This window comes from Carcharodon carcharias (assembly GCF_017639515.1).
Source record: "Carcharodon carcharias isolate sCarCar2 chromosome 36 unlocalized genomic scaffold, sCarCar2.pri SUPER_36_unloc_1, whole genome shotgun sequence".
NCBI classification, from domain to species: domain Eukaryota; kingdom Metazoa; phylum Chordata; class Chondrichthyes; order Lamniformes; family Lamnidae; genus Carcharodon; species Carcharodon carcharias.
The window spans coordinates 580526-600354 of record NW_024470726.1 but is presented as its reverse complement, the minus strand read 5'-3'; the positions used below and the strand labels follow the sequence as shown (position 1 = coordinate 600354).

The 19829-nt window shown below is 46.6% G+C and overlaps 1 protein-coding gene across 4 annotated transcripts in view; it reads left to right on the top strand.

Annotated features, from left to right (window-relative positions):
* Nucleotides 1-19829, top strand: part of bnipl (BCL2 interacting protein like) — a 70366-nt gene that overhangs the window by 29213 nt on the left and 21324 nt on the right. For 3 of the 4 annotated variants that reach the window (XM_041181614.1, XM_041181617.1, XM_041181616.1), the window contains exons 2-4: nucleotides 5282-5377; nucleotides 8222-8292; nucleotides 9858-10085. In XM_041181614.1, coding sequence (XP_041037548.1) covers nucleotides 5282-5377; nucleotides 8222-8292; nucleotides 9858-10085 — 395 coding nt within the window. The remainder of the gene's footprint in view (nucleotides 1-5281; nucleotides 5378-8221; nucleotides 8293-9857; nucleotides 10086-19829) is intronic. The other variant, XM_041181615.1, reaches the window with a different exon arrangement.

Here is a 19829-nt window from a genome sequence, read left to right as displayed (position 1 = left end):
ATCTGGATCTGCACCTAAAGCACTGTAAGCTGCAGTGACGGAAGGTGGGATTAGAAAGGGTACCTGGGTGTCCTCGGGCTGGCATAGACAAGACGGGCCAAATGGTGGCCTCCGGTGCTGTAACTTTTCTATGGTTCTAATGTATGAGATTTGGAAATGTTGACTTTCAGTCTGGTTGGTTCCGTGCTAACGGACTAACAGGGCGTTAAAGCTGACATGCTCTATCTTAACAATGAAAGGTTAAGTGCTAATCACGCCCTCTTAATATCTCACGTCGTGTTTTGGGTAGACATCCGATTCCAATGTCAGCCTTGGTTCAGCTTTGAGAGTGATCTTGTCCCTTTTCATTTAGACCCTGCTCTGGAGACTTAGAATCTCAGCTGACGCTTCAGGGGAGCTCGTCCTGGTGCTCCTCCCCCTCTCCCATCACCACAACCACCTCCACCACCCGACTGGGCAACGCTTTACCCCACAGCCGGGCATCACCTGAACCAAGGTCGAGTGATTTATTGTTTGTGGGACCTTGGTGTGTGCACACGGGCGACTCTCCCATGTTCGGCTTCCTCACGAGAGTGACTGCACTGCAAACATAAAGCAATGCTCAAGTTCTGTGCACCCAATGACTAGAAATTACTTCACTCAAAGGGTTGCAAATCTTTGGAATTCTCTCTCACAGAGTATGGTGGGTCCTCCATCGTTGAATACATTTAAGGCTGGAATAGACAGATTTTTGATCTCTCGGGGCACCGAGGGATATGGGGATTGGGCGGGAAAATGGAGTTGATGCCCAAGATCAGCCATGATGGTCTTGAAAGGTGGAGCAGGCTCAACAGGCTGTGTGGTCTACTCTTGCTCCTATTTCTTTCTGTTCTGAGATTCTTTGCATCTAGGTTCTGGACTCTGCAGCCGGGGAAACAGCCTCTCAGTGTCTATCCTGTCAAGATATTTCCTCAGAGGTTAGGGAGGAAGGTACACGGGCCCTGGAAACTCTTAACTGCTTTGCTTGGAGAAGTTGGGAGTCCTTATTCTGTGGCCATGTAGCTTTCTTCTTAATGTCCTAGTCATTCCTGATTGCTGGCATTAATGTCAGGGAGAATAATCTGCAAATGCAGGAGGTCTCAGGACATTCTGGAGTATTGGTGACCCCTATGCAGTCCAGGACATAAGGTTCTGGAAGCAAGGTTTAATTTTAGTGAGATTTTGGGAATATTGTGTGCGCGCACCAGTGTCGCTGCTTCTAAGTTTCATGCATGGTTTTTGAAGGTCCGCTGTTCATGCAGTCCAGTGTGGATGTATGAATGGCCTAGCAGGTTGTCAGTCATGGCACAGTGGTTTGTACTCTCGTCTCCGAGTCAGAAAGTGGTCGGTTCAAGTCCCATTCCAGAGGTTCGCATCTATAATCCAGGCTGACTCAAACAGTGCAGTTCTGAGGGAGTGTGGTCAGGTGAGGTGTTAAACTAAGTAACCCCACCCCAGTCCGGCCTTTTGGGTGGACATGAAGGACCCCGTGGCAGTATTGGAAGAAGGAAAGAAGAATTATCCACAGTCTTCAGCAATTAATAATCATTCGGTTTACAAGGGACGCCTAAGACAGACAAGGGACAACAGTGGTAATCTCACTGGACTGGTAATCTAGGGACCCAGACAAATGCTCCGAGGACAAGGGTACAAATCCACCACAGATTAAATTCAATTAATAATCTATATATAATCTATAATCCATGTAATCTCCTTTCACAGAATCTTCCAAACCCACAACCATGACCACTACCATCTAGAAGGACAAGGGCAGTAGACACAAGGGAATGCCACCACCTGCAAGTTCCGCTCCGAGCCACTCACCATCCTGACTTGGAAATATATCGGCTGTTCCTTCACTGTCGCTAGGTCAAAATCATTGGAACTCCCTCTCTAACAGCGCTGTGGGTATACCTATACCACAGGGACTACAGTGATTCAAGAAGGCAGCTCACCACCACCTTCTCAAGGGGCAATTGGGAATGGGCAATTAAAATGCTGGCCCAGCCAGCAATGCCCACATCCCCATGAAAGAATAAATAAAAAATCTATAGTCTCAGTAATGGTAACCATGAAACCATTGTCAATTGTTGTAAAAACCCAACTGGTTCCCTAATGTCCTTTAGGGAAGGAACTCTAGTCTCAGTAACAGTGACTGCATGTAAGAAAAGATATACTTGCACTGGAGCAAAGGTTCACTAAATTGTTCCCTGGGGTGAGGGGGTGATCAAAAATTGGGTCTGTTTCTCTGGAGTTTAGACGAATGAGGGGCAGTCTCATTGAAGTGTTTCTAAATGGGCTTGATGGGGTAGACACTGAGAGATTGGTGATGGTGACCAGTGGAGCCATCGTTGAAAAAAAGCCCCATCTGGGTCACTAATGCCCCTTTAGGGAAGGAAATCTGCCGTCCTTACCCGGTCTGGCCTACATGTGACTCCAGACCTACAGCAATGTGGCATGCCACACAGTTCAAGGGGCAGTTTCGGGATCGGCAACAAGTGTTGGTCTTGCCTCTTTGACGCCCACATCCCATGAAAGAATTAAAAATAAATTGCCCTTTTTGGATTCGTGGAGGACAGGCAGATCGAGTTTGGAAGAAATAAAATTGTCCGCAATGATCATTTTAAAAAAAATAAATTCCTTTAATTAATGCCCAGAGCTTTAAAACCTAATTCACTCCTGGGCTCCAGCATTTCTTGTTCTGTAACTGCCCTGCCTTACTGAACATTTTGAAGAGCAAATTCTAAATAATTGATGTACTTTATTAACATGGATGCAGTTGACTGGAAAATCTCTCCTTTCTCTCACTCTAAGCCTGCTTTTAGTTTAATTGTTCTACATTGTAAACAAGTTTGAGCCTGTGAGTGTTTGTTTAAGAGCACACGATAATTTTTTTAACTACTTGACAGCTGATACAACTTTTCCGATAGAGCAATACATGGGATTACATCAAACCGACAGCTTGGAGACGGGCCATTCAGCACCCCCCCCCCCCCCCCCCCCCCCCCCCCCCCCCCACCCCCGCCCCATGACCTATGTTTTCTACCTCTCTTCATCTTGTTTTATTAGCAGAACCTTGTATTCCTTTCTCCCTCATGTGTTTATCCAGCTTTCCCTTAAATGCATCCCTGCTATTCGCTCCAACCACTCCCTGTGGGAGCGAGTCCCACATTCTCCCCACTCTCTGGGTGAAGAAGGTTCTCCTGAATTCCTGGTTAGATTTATCAGTGACTATCTTATATTGATGCCCCCCCTCCCCCCCCCCCAACCCTCGTTCTGGTCTCTTCCCCAGTCCCTCCCCCTCCCCATCTTCCCTACATATACCTTATTGAAACCCTTTCGGAATTTTAAAGACCTCGACCAGCTCACCCCCTCAGCCTTCTCTTTTCTAGAGAAAAGAGCCCCGGGCCTGTTCAATCATTTCTGATAGAACTTGTACTAAAGCAAATATGTGTTCTTGACTGACTCTTAATCCATTATCTGAGGTTGCAAACACTACCACCAGTACTAAACTTAAGTGTTATGCAACCCAAAACGTCCTCTAGATACAACCCTAGTTTTGAAGGACAGCGAGTTGATAAGTATTAACGAGGAGACATGTTATCGTTTATTGAATACAAGAATAGCAAGGTTATGCCTCAGTTATACAGGGCATTGGTGAGGCCAGATCTGGAGATTTGTTTATTCATTTACGGGATGTGGGCATCACTGGCTAGGCCAGCATTTATTGCCCATCCCTAATTGCCCTTGAGAGGGTAGTGGTGAGCTGCCTTCTAGAACTGCTACAGTCTGTGTGGCGTAGGTACACCCACAGTGCTGTTAGGAAGGGAGTTCCAGGATTTTGACCCAGCGACAGTGAAATAACAGCGATATATTTCCAAGTCAGGATGGTGTGTGGCTTGGAGAGGAACTTCCAGGTGGTGGTTTTCATGTGTTTCTGCTGCCCTTGTCCTTCTGGGTGGTAGAGGTCATGGGTTTGAAAGGTGCTGTCTAAGGAGCCTTGGTGAGTTTCTGCAGTGCATCTTGTAGATGGTACACATACCGCTGCCATTGTGTGTTGCTGGTGGAGGGAGTGAATGTTTGTGGATGTGGTGCCAATCAAGTGGGCTGCTTTGTCCTGGATGGTGTCAAGCTTCTTGAGCGTCATTGGAGCTGCACTCATCCAGGCATGTACTGTGTACAGTATTGGTCTCCTTATTTAGGAAAGATATAAATGCATTGGAAGTGGTTCAGAGAAGGTTTACTAGATTAATGTCAGGAGTGGGCGAGTTGTCTTATGAGGAAAGGCTCGACAGGCTAGGCTTGCATCTGCTGGGGTTTAGAAGAGTAAGAGACGACTTGATTAAAACATCTAAGATCTTTAGGGGACTTGACAGAGTGGATGTGGAGAGGATGTTTCCTCTTGTGCGAGAATCTAGAGCTAGGAGGTCACTGACTAAAAATAAGGGGTCGCCCATTTAAAAAAGAGATGAGAAATTTTCTCTCTCGGGCTGTGAGACTTTGGAATTCTGTTCCTCAAAAGGTGGCTGAGGCAGCCTTTGAATATCTTTAAGGCCAAGGTAGATAGATTCTGGATAAGCAAGAGGGTGAAAGGCCTATTGAGTGTTGGTGGGAATGTGGAGTTGAGGTTAAAATTAGATCAGCCACAACCTTATTGAATGATGGAGCAGGCACAAGGGGCTGAGGGGCCTACTCTTGCTAATTTGTATGTTCGTATAAGACAAGGGAGAACTTCGCTGCTTTTCTTAGAAATATTGGTGTGGGATCTCTTACGGCAACTGAGAGGCAGACGGCGCCCATGTTTAATGTTTCATCTGAAAAACGGCACCTCTGACAGTGCAGCAGTCCTTCCTCAGTCCTGTGCTGGGAGCGTCAGCCTGGATTTTGTGCTCAACTGTCTCCGGAGTGGGGTTCGAACCCACGACCTTCTGACTTGGAGGCGAGAGAGCTACCCGCGGAGCCATACGTTCTACTCAAACGTGTTTGCAACTCCGGCTCCGGTTTGGACACTTGGTTGTGAATTCCCAGTTGATGGAGCAGGGCGAAGGTGCAACAATGGGAAAGGGCTTCAGCCTTTCAATGCTGAGTTGCAATGGAGGAGCTGCTCTGCACAATTATGGAAGTAGCAGATGTACAGCAACTCCTTCTTGACAATGCTGTTAGTAACTGGAGTCATTAACATGAGAGACACCCTCGTACTCCTCTATTTCCCCACCCCCTCAGTTGGCAAGCCACTGCCTCACTATAATCTTTGCTATTCCAGCCTTCAGAAGGAACTGTCGGAGTCGCCGAGTTCTGCAGGTGTGCGAATCGAGGATATGGAACTCCGGGAAGAGTGGCAGGATGAAGAGTTTCCAAAGTAAGGTGAAGCCTTCTGTGTGGTTCTACATCACGGCAGCCTTAAAGGGGATGTTTTGTTTCAACAGATTTAATTTCAATTTGATGCAGACCCCTTTATGGTTATCCTATAAAGTAAAAATCACTTGCATGAGGAAAGCTTAAAAGCTAAGCTAGGAGGACAGATTGTTTAGACTCTCCTTGTATCCCTTTGAATATAGGAGATTAAGGCCTGATCTTATCGAGGAGGTTTAAGATGAGTAAAGATTTTGATAGTGTCGATAGAAACTATTTCCTCTGGTGGGGGTAGGGAATCCAGAGCAAGGGGGCAGGAACTTCAAATTAAGAGTCAGGCCACTTGGGGGTGATGTCAGGAATCACAAAGGAGAGCAGAAATCTGGAACTGTCTCTTCCCCTACACCCCCACCCAATTTCCCGCATCTCCCCCCCCGCTGGCCCAACTTCTGCCCCACCACCCCAGAAGAGCTGAATGAGGCTTGAGATTGATCGAATTTTGTTTAGCAAGTGTATTCAGGGATGGTGGGTGGTGATGGCATAGTGGTATTATCACTGGACTAGTATTCCAGAGACCTAGGGTGACGCTCTGGGGACATGGGTTCAAATCCCACCTTGGAAATTTGAATCCAATAACAATCTGGAATTAAAAGTCTGATGATGACCACAAAACCATTGCCAATTGTCGCAAAAAACCCGGATGGTTCACTGATGTCCCTTTAGGGAAGGGAAATCTGCTGTCCTTACCCAGTCTGGCCTGCATGTGACTCCAGACCCATAGTTGAATTGAATCTTAAATGCCCTCTGAACAAGGGCAGTTAAGGATGGGTAATAAGTACTGGCCTAGCCAGCGATGCCCACATTTCATGAACGAATAAAAAAATATATATACAATTAAAGATGGAGTCAAGTCACCCAGGATCTAATTGAATAGTGGAGCAGGCTCAGGGGCTGAATTGCCCTAGGGGAGATGGTGGCGTAGTGGTGATGTCACTTGACTAGTAATCCAAAGGCCCAGGCTAATGCTCTGGGAACATAGGGAATTTAAATTCAATTAATAAATCTGGAGATGACATTCCATTGCCAAGGCCGTCTTGATCTGTCCCCCTCTTGCTCACTGCCATACTGGCATTGCACCTGATCTCTCCATCCCGCCCCCCCTTCACCTTGCGGAGGCCATTTTGGGTTGAACCCGACCATTTACGTGGGTGGCCCAGCTGGTCAGCGAACACCACCCTCAGGCTGGCTCCAGGAGTGGGTCCCAGTATTCCTGTTCTGGGTGAGGTTCTCTGTGTTATTTCTAGAATGATCACGGGGGATCGTTATTTGTCTGGAACCTTGGACCTATTTGCCAAGGGAGACCCTACCTGGGTCCAAACTCCAGATGTATTCCAACCTCCAAAGCTGAGGTCATGGTTCTCTCCTGGAAAAGAGTGGGGCTTGCTCTCTCCAGGTGAGGAGGCAACAATCCTCCCTTGTTGGAGGACTTCAAGTATCTCGGGATCTTACTCACGAGTGATGGTAGGGGGGCAGCATAAGATTGACCAGCGGATCGGTGCAGTGGCTGGAGTTCTGCATATGCTCTACGTGGTGGTGAAGCAGGAGCTGAGTTTTAGGACAAAGTACTCGGTTTACTGGTCGATCTGTGTCCTCATCTTCACCTATGGTCACGAACTGTGGGTAATGACTGAAAGAATAAGATTGCGGGTACAAGTGGTGGAAATTAGGTTTCTCTGCAGGGTTGCTGGGCGTACGCTCCGGGACAGGGGTGGGAGAGCCTCGGGTCACTGCTCCTCTGGATCGAGAGGGGCCAGTTGAGGTGGTTCGGGCATCTGATAAAGATGCCCCCTGGCAGGTTCCCGCTGGAGCTGTAATGGGCAAGGCCCACTGAGCGGAGACTTCAAGGCCGACCCAGGACAGGTTGGGGGGATTACATCTTTCTGCTGGTCTGGGAATCCCCCAGGAGGAGCTGGAATCTCTGGCTGAGGAAAGGGAAGTCTGGTTGGCCCTGTTCAGCTTCCTGCCACTGCGACCCTTACCAGGAGAAGTGGTGTGAAAATGGATGGATGGATAATAAATTGAAAGCTAGCCTCAAATGGTGACCATGAAACTATCATCGATTGTTGTAAAAACCCATCTGGTCCACTAATGTGAAGGAACTCTGCTGTCCTTATCCAGTCTGGCGTATGTGTGACTACAGCACTCCAGATACAGCAATATGATTGGCTCTTAACCGCCCTCTGAAATGGCCAAGCAAGCCGCTCAGTCCAAGGCCAATTAGGGATGGGCAACAAATGTTGGCCTTGGCAGCGACGCCCACATCCCATGAAAGAATTTAAGGAAAACGCCTCTTCTTGTTCCTAAATAGGAGTGAAATTTGTAACTGGGAAGTGAGAGACGGTAGGGATCCAATTAAGCAGTAGTTACAAAACCACTCTCCCTTTTCAGTTTTAAATAGGTATCCTCAGAAAATGTGGCGTGCAGTGAACCGTGCTCAAGTGGCACAATATCCTTTTGCCCCCACTAAATACTAAATATAGTGAGGATCAAAAATCAGTGCCTTTAAATGGCCTTAGTGTTAATGTTGAACTTATGCTACAATACAATATATGCTTTAAGTTTGGTAATTAAGAACAGCTGCCTCTGATTGGGGAAGGGTTAAGGAATCGTTGCAAGAGTATATAAATCAATTCACTCTGGGGTGTCTGGGAGGAACTGGGAGAGTCTGTGATTTTACTTTGCTATATTGGAAATAAGCCTGCTTTAAGGTACAGGCTAGCTTCAGACTCATTCTTCCTCAACATACGTTTATTGGAATTAACACTTAAGACCTCTTATTTCCAATCTGCAGACCTCTTCCAGAAGATACTGATGCCGTGACAGAGGATGAACTGAATGCCAATACAGATGTTGACAGACCAGGTAATATGCTGGATACAAAATTTCTAAAGTGTGAACATCAGTATGAGAAAGAGAGAGAGAGAGAGAATTCTCACTCAGTAGCAACCCACCACTAATGGTTTACGCCTCCTGATCCTTCAGACCAGAAATAGATGGACAGTAGTCATTTGGTCTCATTTCCTCCCTGCCAGCCCCACTTGTCTAAAGTAACTGTAGTTCATTTACCAAGCCTCGAGACTCGGAATCAGATGCAATTGTAGAAATGTTTATATACATTAAAAAGCAGCCTGAGGAAAGGCAAGCGAGACTGTTGATTGGTGCAGCACCCTTTCCAGTTACTGAAAATGAAGTGAGCCTGGCCAAAACTACAGCAAAGTCTCCCGTTTTGAAAGCAGATTATTTATTCAGCAGAATGCAGTGAGTGGAGGGTAGTAACAGGATAGAAATTACATGTGTAAAATCAGTTCCAGTCACTTAAAGCCATGCGGTCTCTGGGCGTGATTGAAGGATGTTAATGGGATCCAAGCGAGCTGGTGAAGCCAAAAGCAAGACACAGAGCTTTTCTTTATTTAGAGAGTTTATTGACTTGTTCAGTCTCCCAGCTTTCCTCCCACATAACCCGGTGTCCCAGCTGTCCCCTATTTATATGTGCTCAAAAACAATTAATACCCAACACCTATTTCTCTTAAAGTAATTGACCCATTTACCCCAGTGTCCCAGCTGTACCCTATTTATACATGCTCAAAGATGATTAATATCCAACTGTTTTTCTTAGTCTTAACAATGTGATTGACATGACATTAACAAGGGAGGGAAAATACCCCACTTTGGCCAGGACTATTAGCGTCATTCTATGTAATCTATAAGTTATGCTCACTCTTATGGACAATTTCAGGAAAACGCTCCTGAATACCTTGAAATTCTGAGGACTCTTTATTGTTTTAACTAGTCTCCAAGTGTAGTCGACATTGACTGTCCCCCTCTCCTCCATGCTGTACCTGACCTGAGTGTGCTTGATGTTCTTAAGCTAGTGCAAGAATGTTCTACTTCCTCATCTAGACACCCCTCAGAAGTGTCGGATATACATCATAGAAGGAGGCCATTCAGCCCATTGAGTCTGCGTTGGCTCTTTCGAAGAGCAATCCAGTCAGTCCCACTCTGCCCCTCTTTCCCCTTTATCCCTGCAAATTTTTCCCTTTCAAGTATTTATCCAGTTCCCTATCTGAGGGCTACTATTGAATCCATATCCTCTGCCCTATCAGGTAGCTCGTTCTAAATCCTAACCACTCAGTGTGTAAACAGATTTTTCCTTGTATCGCACCTGGTTCTTTGGCCGATCGCTTGACATCTGCGGCCTCTGGTTAGTGACCCTCCAGCCATCGGAGACAGTTTCTCGTTATCTCCTCTGTCTGAACCACTGAAATGATTTAAATCAAATCTCCTCTCGTCCTTCTCTAACCCAAGGAGAACAAACCCAACATTATTGGAGATGAGGGGACAGGGAAAAGAAAAACTTGAGAGAATAGTTACTTAAAAGGAAAAAAATCTGTTGATCAAAGTTATCTCTCTCTCTCTTCCTTCTCCAGTGCCACCTAACACACTACAATTATGCGGGAATAAGCACAAGAAACGTCTCCTTGCGCCAGCAATCAGTTTGACCCTAGAAGGTAATGGGGAAACAACGCACTCCGAGGACAGGACTCCGGATGAACTGGAAGGGGATTCGTCTGATTTAAATTTAGAAGACTTAGATACTCCTTCAGATAGTGAATCTTTTGAGTTGCCGGAGAATGGTAATGAATTTGAGTGGGAAGGTAAACAGACCAATCAATGTCGAATCAATTCTCTTAATCATCTGCTCCTCTGCTTTCATATCTGTCTCTTCCTCCATCAGTGCTGATGTTAGTTAGACTGGTTTGGTGACGTCAGTAGGCACGGCAGCCCAATTTCTCTGCTGGCCAATGGCAAATTTCCATACTCGCTCCTGGATGTTCAAAGACAGTGGGGGGAGACCCATTGCCCACCCAATGGTAGATGAGCTGTGCATCAGCTCAGGGTTGGTAGATAAGAGCACATTGTTCCATCGGGAAGCCACCTGCCTAAATTGCACCCTCCGGCGCTTTGTTAGCCCGTTGTTGAATTAGATTATCGAGTAAGCGTGGGTTTCCCTATTCTGCTGCTCCCCATCCCTACTGCAGGAGGCAGAAGGGAGGTGGGGATCGGGGGCTCGTGGGGGAGCACTAACATAAAATAGAAATGGGAGGAAAAGGCTGGATGTTGTCTGTTTTTTTTCCCATTATTCATTCACGGGATGTGGGCTTTGCTGGCTGGGCCCAGCATTTGTTGCCCATCCCTAATTGCCCCTTGAGTAGATGGTGCTGAGCCGCTGCCTTGAACCATTGCCGTCCCCTGTGGTGTAGGCACACCCACAGTGCTGTTAGGGAGGGAGTTCCAGGATTTTGACCCAAAATAGCCGATATAGTTCCAAGTCAGGACGGTGTTTGGCTTGGAGGGGAACTTGCAGATGGTGGTGTTCCCGTGTGTCTGCTGCCCTTCTTCTAGGTGGTGGGTTTGGAAGGTGCTGTTGAAGGAACCTTGGTGGGTTGCTGCAAGTTGTAGATGGAATATGCTGCAGTCACTATGTGTCGGTGTTGAAGGGACTGAATATTTAAGGTGGTGGATGGGGTGTTAATCAAGCGGGTCTGCTTTGTCCCGGATGGTGTCAAGCTTTTTGTGTTGTGGGAGCTGCACTCATCCAGGCAAGTGGAGGGTATTCCGTGACACTCCTGACCTGTGCCTTGTAGATGGTGGACAGGCTTTGGGGAGACAGGAGGTTAACTTACTCTCTGCAGAATTCCCAGAACTCTTGTAGCTGCAGTACTTATATGGCTGGACCATTTTGATCAAGCAATAATTCTCAAGGACATACAAGCAGGCAAATTAGGAGCAGGAGTAGCCATTTGGTCCCTCAAGTCTGCTCCACCATTCAGTAAGATCATAATATCAATCCAGAGGGTGTCTCTTTTTTGTGTGTGTGGCTCCTGTGCTTCATGCAAGACGTGCAGTTATATGAGACACCCTGAAACAGCAGGAGGCCTTCTAATCCCTTGAGCCTGCTATGGCTATTCAACTGGATTATGATCAATCTGTATCTAAAAGGAGAGAGACAGGGCTCCTGTCCTTCCCACTCAACTCCTACGCCATTCCATAATCCCATAAAAGATGTTAGGCTTCTTCCCTGCTTCCTTATTCAACCACTATAGCTTGTAACATTTTACAAAAGCATCCAGAACAAAACTCAGTGCACGACTATGCTGCCAGTTCCCCCTTTTTTTTCTCCTCCTCCTCCTTCCAGCTGCATACTGACTGTTCTAAAGCTGGGGAGAGTGGCTCCCACAATGGATACGTGCTGTTATATGTATGGGCGAGATTTTGAGCACTGCATACATGTGAAGGGTCAGCGTCCAACAGTGTGTGACCGCAGTGAGCCAGCCCTGATTGTGCGCTCGAGTCATGACGCTAATTTATGACTGGATGGTTAGGCGGTGGCATAGCGGCACTGTCACTGGACTAGTACTCCACAGACCCAGGTTAAAGCTCTGGGGACCCAGGTTCGAATCCCACCACGGCAGACGGTGAAATCTGAATTCAGTAAAAATCTGGAATTAAAAAGTCTGATGATGACCACAAAACCATTGTTGTAAAAACCCATCTGGTTCAATAATGTCCTTTAGGGAAGGAAATCTGCTGTCCTTACCTGGTCTGGCTTACATGTGACTCCAGAACCAGAGCAATGTGATTGACTCTTAAATGCCCTCTGAAGAAGGGCAATTGGAGATGCCTGCATCCCATGAACAAATTTTTTAAAAATTGCCCAATGGGCTCAGCAACTTTGCTAAGCAGGCCAGAGACTGAGATAGATGCTCCAATAACTGCTATGGCTACTAGATTTAAAGCCATCAATTGACTGAAGCCAGAATATTGGGCACCTATTATGCACCATTCCGCTATTAGTTCGTCATCAATGTTCCAGACACACACAGCACTGTTTAGCCTCCACTCCCCTCCGTCCTTGCTCTACGTAGGCTGTCCCAGCCGGCCGTCTGAGCAACTTGATGTTTGTCTCCTTTCCCCTCCCAACACCAATGCTCCAGGGTAGCAATCATGGCTCAGTGGGTAGCTCGTTCTCTCTCTCTCTGCATCTCGCTCTCTCTCTGCATCTCCCTCTCTTTCTGCCCCTCTCTCCATCTCCCTCTTCCCTTCTCTGCATCTCCCTGTCTCTCTGATTCTCTCTCTCTCTCTCTCGCCCTCCGTCTCTCTCCTCCCTCCCCCTCCCCCTCTGCACGCTTCGCTCCCTCTGGCCCACCGCCTCTCGCCTGCTCGCTCCCTCTGGCCCCCCTCCTCTTGCCCGCTCGCTGCCTTTGGGCCCCCTCTCGCCCGCTCGCTGCTTTTGGGTTCCCCACCCCTCTCGCCCGCTCGCTGCCTCTGGGGGCCCCCCCCCTTTCGCTGCCTCTGGGCCCCCCCCCCCCTCGCCCGCTCGCTCCCTCTGGCCCCCCTCCTCTCGCCTGCTCGCTGCCTTTGGGCCACCTCTCGCCCGCTCACTGCTTTTGGGTCCCCCTCTCGCCTGCTTGTTGCCTCTGCCCCCCCCCCCCCCCCCGTCTCGCTGCCTCTGGGCCCCCCCCCCCCCCCCCCCCCGTCTCGCTGCCTCTGGCCCCCACCCCCCCCACGCTGCCTCTGGCCCCCCCCCTCTCGCCCGCTCGCTCCCTCCTTCTAGCACCCCCCCTCGCCCGCTCGCTCCCCCTAGCCCCCCCCCTCTCGCCCGCTAGCTCCCTCTGGCCCTCTGCCTCACTCACTGAGTGAAGACTTGGAGGTTAGTGAGAGGGGAAGTTTTAAGTGTTAATTTTGTTCTTAAATTTTGCTCTTAAAATCTAATCTAGTCTCTAATTAGCAGTAATGGAAAATACTGTGTAAGCAGGCTAAATTCTTTCTTTCTTGCAGTTTAGACAGGGTAAAATCACTGTCAGCTGTAGGAGCTGAGTAGTTAATTTGCTAACTGGTTGAATCTGGTTACTGTAGCCAGTTCAGTTTACTATAAGCTCAGTTCTTTCATGAAGCCTTGGCAGAGTGCAGCTGAGAAACTGAGTGAAGACTTGGGAGTTTGATGAAGCACGGAGGGGGGGGCAGGAGTTGTTTGTTTCCTCTTTCTATCTTTCTCAACCGATAGAAATTGGTTCCTGCTCTACTACAGGGAAAGGAGCTAGCTGTTTGGTCAGTATCTGGTCAGTGGGTAAGTTCTATTCTAGCCCTAAGGTTTAAAATAGTACACAATTTGGTGGTAAAGTTAATAAAATATATAAGAAAGCAACATATATAAGTGATCAATATAATTAACTAATTATTTAAAACACATTAAGGATGGCAGGACAGGTGATGTGCTGAGGCTGCAGCATCCTGCGGGAGCTCCTGAATAACATTGTAACGTCTGCAGTGTGTTTGCGGCATGAGGAACTTTGGCTTGGAGCTGTGGAGCTGGAGGCTGAGCTGCAGACTCTGCGACACATCAGGGACGGGGTGAAAGTTACCTGGATGCTTTATACCAGGAGGCAGTCACACTTCTTTGGATAGGGTCTTCTGATTTGATTCGTGGCCAGGGACAGGAGGGTGTGACTACGAGTGAGGCAGCTAAGGGGACCCGGAGTGCCGGTGTGTGAGCCTCTGCAATTGTCCAACAGGTTTGAGGTTCTCTCTATTTGTTTGGATGAGAGCGGAGGGGCTGCAGGGTGGGTGAGTGAACCAACCATAGCACCGTGGAACAGGAAGCCATCCAAGTGGGGGGAGCAAACAGGAATGTAGTGGTAGTAGGGGACAGGGGGACAGTATAGTAAGTGTGGTTGACACTGTTAGAGACAGAGTTTTACAGCATGAAAAGAGACCCTTCGGCCCATCGTGTCTGTGCCAGTCATCAAGACCCTATCTGCTCTAATCCCATTTTCCAGCACTTGGCCCCCTGGTTATTGACCCCTCTACTAAGGAGAAAAGTTTCTTCCTATCTACCCCATCTATGCCCCTCAATTTTGTACACCTCAATCAGGTCCCCCCAGCCTTCTCTGCTCTAAGGAAAACAACACCAGCCTATCTAGTCTGTTTTCATAACTGAAATGCTCCAGCCCAGGCAACATCCTGGTGAATCTCTTCTGCACCCTCTCCAGTGCAATCACATCCTTCCTATACTGTGGCGACCACAACTGCACACAGTACTCCAGATGTGGCCTAACTAACATTTTATACAGCTCCATCATAATCTCCCTGCTCTTGTATTCAGTGCCTCAACTAATAAAGGCAAGTACCCCATATGCCTTCTTAACCATCTCATCTACCTGTTCTGCTGCCTTCAAGGCAAGGTCCCTCTGATCCTCTGTACTTCCTAAAGTCCTATCATTCATCGTGTACTCCCTTGCCTTATATTGTCCTGTAATCTAAGCTTTCCTCCTTGCATTTACCACACCACCAATTTTCGTGTCATCTGCGAACTTACTGATCATACCTTATACATTCATGTCTAGATCATTAATGTACACTACTAAAAGCAAGGGACCCAGCACTGAATCTTGCAGTATGCAACTGGACACAGGCTTCCAGTCACAAAAACAAGCTTCTATCACCACCCTCTGCTTCCTGCCACTAAGCCAACTTTGGATCCAAATTGCCCTGGATCCAAGGGTTCTTGCCTTCTTGACCAGTCTCCGGTGAGAGACCTTGTCAAAAGCCTTATTGAAGTCCATGTAGACTACATCAACTGCACTACCCTCACCTACACACCTAGTCACCTCCTCAAAAAATTCAATCAAATTTGTTAGACATGATCTCCCCCTGACAAAGCCGTGCTGACTATTCTCGATTAATCCTTACCTCTCCAAGTGGAGATTAATTATGTCCCTCACAATTTTTTCCAAAAGTTTCCCTACCACTGATATTAGACTCACTGGCCTATATTTCCATGCTTTATCCCTACCAGTCTCCTTGAATAATGGTACCACATTAGCTGTCTTCCAGTCCTCTGGCACCTCTCCTGTGGCCAATGAGAATTTGAAAATTAATGTCAGGGCCCCTATAATCTCGTCCCTTGTCCCCCACAGCAGCCTCGGATTCATCTTATCTGGGCCTGGGGATTTATCCACTTTTTTAAGCCTGCTAAAACTGCTAATGCCTCCTCCCTCTCCATGCTAATTTGTTCAAGTATATCACAGTCCCCCTCCCTGATTTCTATGCCTACATTGTCCTTCTCTATAGTGAACACAGATGCAAAGTACTCATTTAAATCCTCACCTACATCTTCCGGCTCCCCTCTCAGATTGCCACTTTGGTCCCTAATGGGCCGTACTCTTTCTCTGGTTATCCTCTTGCCTCTAACATACTTTTAAAATGCTTTTGGGTTTCTCCTAATTTTACCCGCCAGTGTTTTTTCATGCCCCCTCTTCTCTCTCCTAATTCTTTTTTAAGTAACCCCCCTGAACTTTCTATACTCCTCTAGGGTTTCCACTGTTTTGAGCCCTCGGTATCTACTATAAGCTTCCCTTTTATCCTTATCCAATCCTGTACATTCCTCAACATCCAGGGTTCTCTGAACTTGTTGGTCCCACCCTTCACCTTTATGGGAACTCTCACTATTTCCTTTCTGAATGACTCCCACTGCTCTGATGTAGATTTTCCTTTCAGCAGCTGTGCCCAGTCCTCTTTGGCCAGATCTTATCGTATTAAAATTGGCCTTCCCCCCCAATTCAGAACCTTTATTTCCAGTCCATCTTTGTCCTTTTCCATAGCAACCTTAAATCTTAAGAGTTATGGTCACTATCACTGAAATGCTCCCCCACTGATGCTTCTACCACTTACCTGGCTTTGTTCCCTAAAATTAGGTCCAGCACCGCCCCCTTTCTTGTAGGATTTTCTACGTGCTGGCTTAAAAAGCTCTCCTGGATAAGTTTTAAGAATTCCACCCCTTCTAAGCCTTTCCCACTTTGTTAATCCCAGTTAATATTGGGGAAGTTGAAATCCCCCTACTATTATTTTTACACTTCTCTGATATTTGCCTACATTTCTGCCCATATTTCTCTCCCTGACTGTTTGGGGGTCTATAGTACACTCCCAGCAATGTGATTGCCCCCTTTTTGTTTTTAAGTTCTACCCATATGGCCTCATTTGAGGAACCTTCTTAAATGCCATCCCTCCTTATTGCAGGACTCCTTGATCAATATTGTGACCACACCTCCTCTTTTACACACCCCCCGCCCCCCCCCCACCCCCCCCCAACCATCCCCAAACCCCCGCCCCAGTCTTGTCTGAAGATTCTATACCCTGGGTTATTGAGTCCTGCTCCTCCCTCAACCATGACTCCATGATAGCAATATCATATCCCCATGCGTTAATCAACACCCTTAACTCATCTGTCTTACTCACAAGACTCTTTATATTAAAATAAATGCCACACATCCTTGCCATGCTCCCTTGTGCCTTAGCTTGACTACATACACTCTGCCTTCCAGACTGACTTGGTTTTTCTTCTATATTTGGCTGTGCATCATCCACTACTATAGCTCCACTCCATATCCCATCCCCCTGCCAAATTAGTTTAAACCTCCACCAACAGCACTTGCAAACCTAAGCAAGGATGTTGGTCCTGTTCCGGTTCAGATGCAACCTGTCGGACTTGTACAGGTTTCACCTTACCCAGAAATGGATGGATCCAGTGATCCAAGAATCTAAAGCCCTCCCTCCTGCACCAACTCTTCAGCCTCACATTCATCTGCCCTATCCACTTATTCCTATACTCACTAGCATGTGACACCAGGAGTGATCCAGAGATTACAATCTTTGACGTCTGCTTTTCAATCTGTTACCTAGCTCCCTGAATTCTTGTTGCAGGACCTCATCCCTCTTTCTACCTATGTCGTTGGTACCGATGGGAACCATGATCTCTGACTGTTTGCCCTGTTTGACACACTTGACCCTGGCCCCGGGGAGGCCACACACCACCCTGGAGTCACATCTGCAGCTGCAGAAACACTTGTCTGTACCCCTCACTATTGAGTCTTCTATCACTATTGCTCTTCATCTCCCGTTGTGCAGCTGAGCTCTGGCTGCACTCCCCAGAGGAACCGTCACTCTCACCTTTTTCCAACAAAGAAAATCTGTTCTTGAGTGAGGTGCACTCTGGGGCTTTTCTGAGTACCTGCCTGTTCTCTGTAACAAAGGGTGAGTGTCCAGATAGCTTTGTTGTCTGCCCGGTTCCAGGGTTCAGGACATCTGCTCAGGGCTGGAGAAGAACTTGCAGTGGGAGGGGGAAGATCCAGTGCTTGTGGTCCATGTAAGTACCAATGACATAGGCAGGATGAGGAAGGAGGCTCTGCATAGTCAGTATGACGAGCTAGGCATCAAATTAAGAAGCAGAACCTCAAAGGTAATAATTGCTGGATTATTACCTGAGCCACGTGCAAATTGGCATAGGACAAATAAGACTAGAGAGATGAATGTGTGGCTCAAAGTCTGGTGTGGGAAAAGTGGGTTCCAGTTTGTGGGGCACTGGCACCAGTATTGGGGAAATTGGGATCTGTACCTTTGGGACGATCTACACCTGAACTGTGCTGGGCCTGGTGTCCTCGCGAGCTGCCTCACTAGGGAAGTAGAGAGGGTTTTGAACTGAATAGTGGGGCAAGGGATCAAATTTGGGAAGATGTGGTAAACCAAAGAGTAGACACAAGGCGAAAGAGACTGGTATTAATATGGGAAATGATAAACAGACTGTGACAGGAAGGGACAAAGAGTACAAATCCAACAGATCAGATAAGGCTAGATGCTACAAAAATAATAAAAGGACTAAACTAAAGGCTCTGTATCTAAATGCACTCGAAACAAAATAGATGAACTGATAGTGCAAATAGAAATAAATAAGTACGATTTGATTGCCATGACAGAGACTTGGCTACAGGATGACATAGCTCGGACTGGAATATTGAAGGGTATGTGACATTTAGGAAGGGCAAGAAATTAAGAAAAGGTGGAAAGATGGCTCTGTTAATTAGTGATGGTGTTAGCACATTAGAGAAGGATGACCTAAATTCAGGAAACCAAGATGTAGTAGCAGATTGGGTTGAGACGAGGAATGATAAAGGCAAGAAGTCACTTGTGGGAATGGTGTACAGGCTCCTTAATTGTAACTACGCAGTAAGACAGAGTATAAGAGAAAAGATAATGGGAGCTTGCCAGAAAGGTACAGCTATAATCATGCGGGATTTTAATCTACATATAGATGGGAAAAATCAATTGGGCAAAGGTAGCGTAGATGAGTTCATAGAATGTTTTCGGGATAGTTTCTGAGAACAGCACGTTCTGGAGCCAACCAGAAAGCAGGCTATACTAGGCCTGTATTGAGCAGCGAGACAGGATTAATTCATAACCTTCTAGTGAAGGCAACCCTAGGTAGCAGTGTTCATAATATTATTGAACTTTACATTCATTTTAAGGGAGAAATGAATGTGTCCAAGACTAGTATTTTAAATCTAAGTAAGGTTATTTATGAGGTCATGAAAGCAGAGCTAGCTAAAGTGATCTGGCAAATGAAGTTAAGGGATATGTCAATAGAAGTTCAGTTTAAAGGGGATTGAAAGGGATATTTCAGAATACATAGAATATATACATTCCAATGAGAGAGAAAAGTTCCAAGGGGAGGGAGGGCCCACCATCCGTGGTTAACTAAAAAAGTTAAAGATAATATCAAACTTAAAGAAAAAGCATATAATTACACAAAGATGGGTGGCAGGTCAGAAGATTGGAAAGGCTATAAAGAACAGCAAAGAATGACAAAAAGATTAATAAGGAGGGAAAAATTAGAGTATGAGAGAAAGCTAGCTAGATATATAAAGATGGATAGTAAGAGTTTCTATAGATATTTAAATAAAAAAAGTTAACAAAGTGAGCGTTGGTCCTATAGAAAGTGCATCTGGGGAATTGATAATGGAAAGTAGGGAGATGATGGATGAATTAAACAGGTATTTTGCTTCAGTCTTCACTATAGAGGACACAAGTAACATCCTGGAAATAGCTCTAAATCAGGAAATTGAAGGGAGGGAAGAACTCAGGAAAATTACAATCACCAGGGAAGTGGTATTGAACAAATTGTTGGGGCTGCGGGCTGACAAATCCCCAGGTCCGGATGAACTTCACCCTAAGGCCTTGAAAGGAGTGGCTAGTGAGATAGTTGATGCACTGGTTTTAATTTTCCAAACTTCCCTAGATTCAGGGAAGGTTTCATTAGATTGGAAAACAGCAAAAGTAACTCCTTTATTTGGATGTATTAGCTGCTCTCTCAGGTGACAAATGTGCACATTGGGTCACAGTAGCACTTCCATCAGCCACACTTCCTGTACTTTCAGCCCCAGATACAGCACAATGTTTTCTTTGTCTCCTCTTGGAGTCTGAACCGTCTATGTTTTGGCACTTTTCCAAATGAGGTGACGGCTCCATTGAAGGTTGTTCATTATTTAAAAAGGGAGGGAGACAGAATG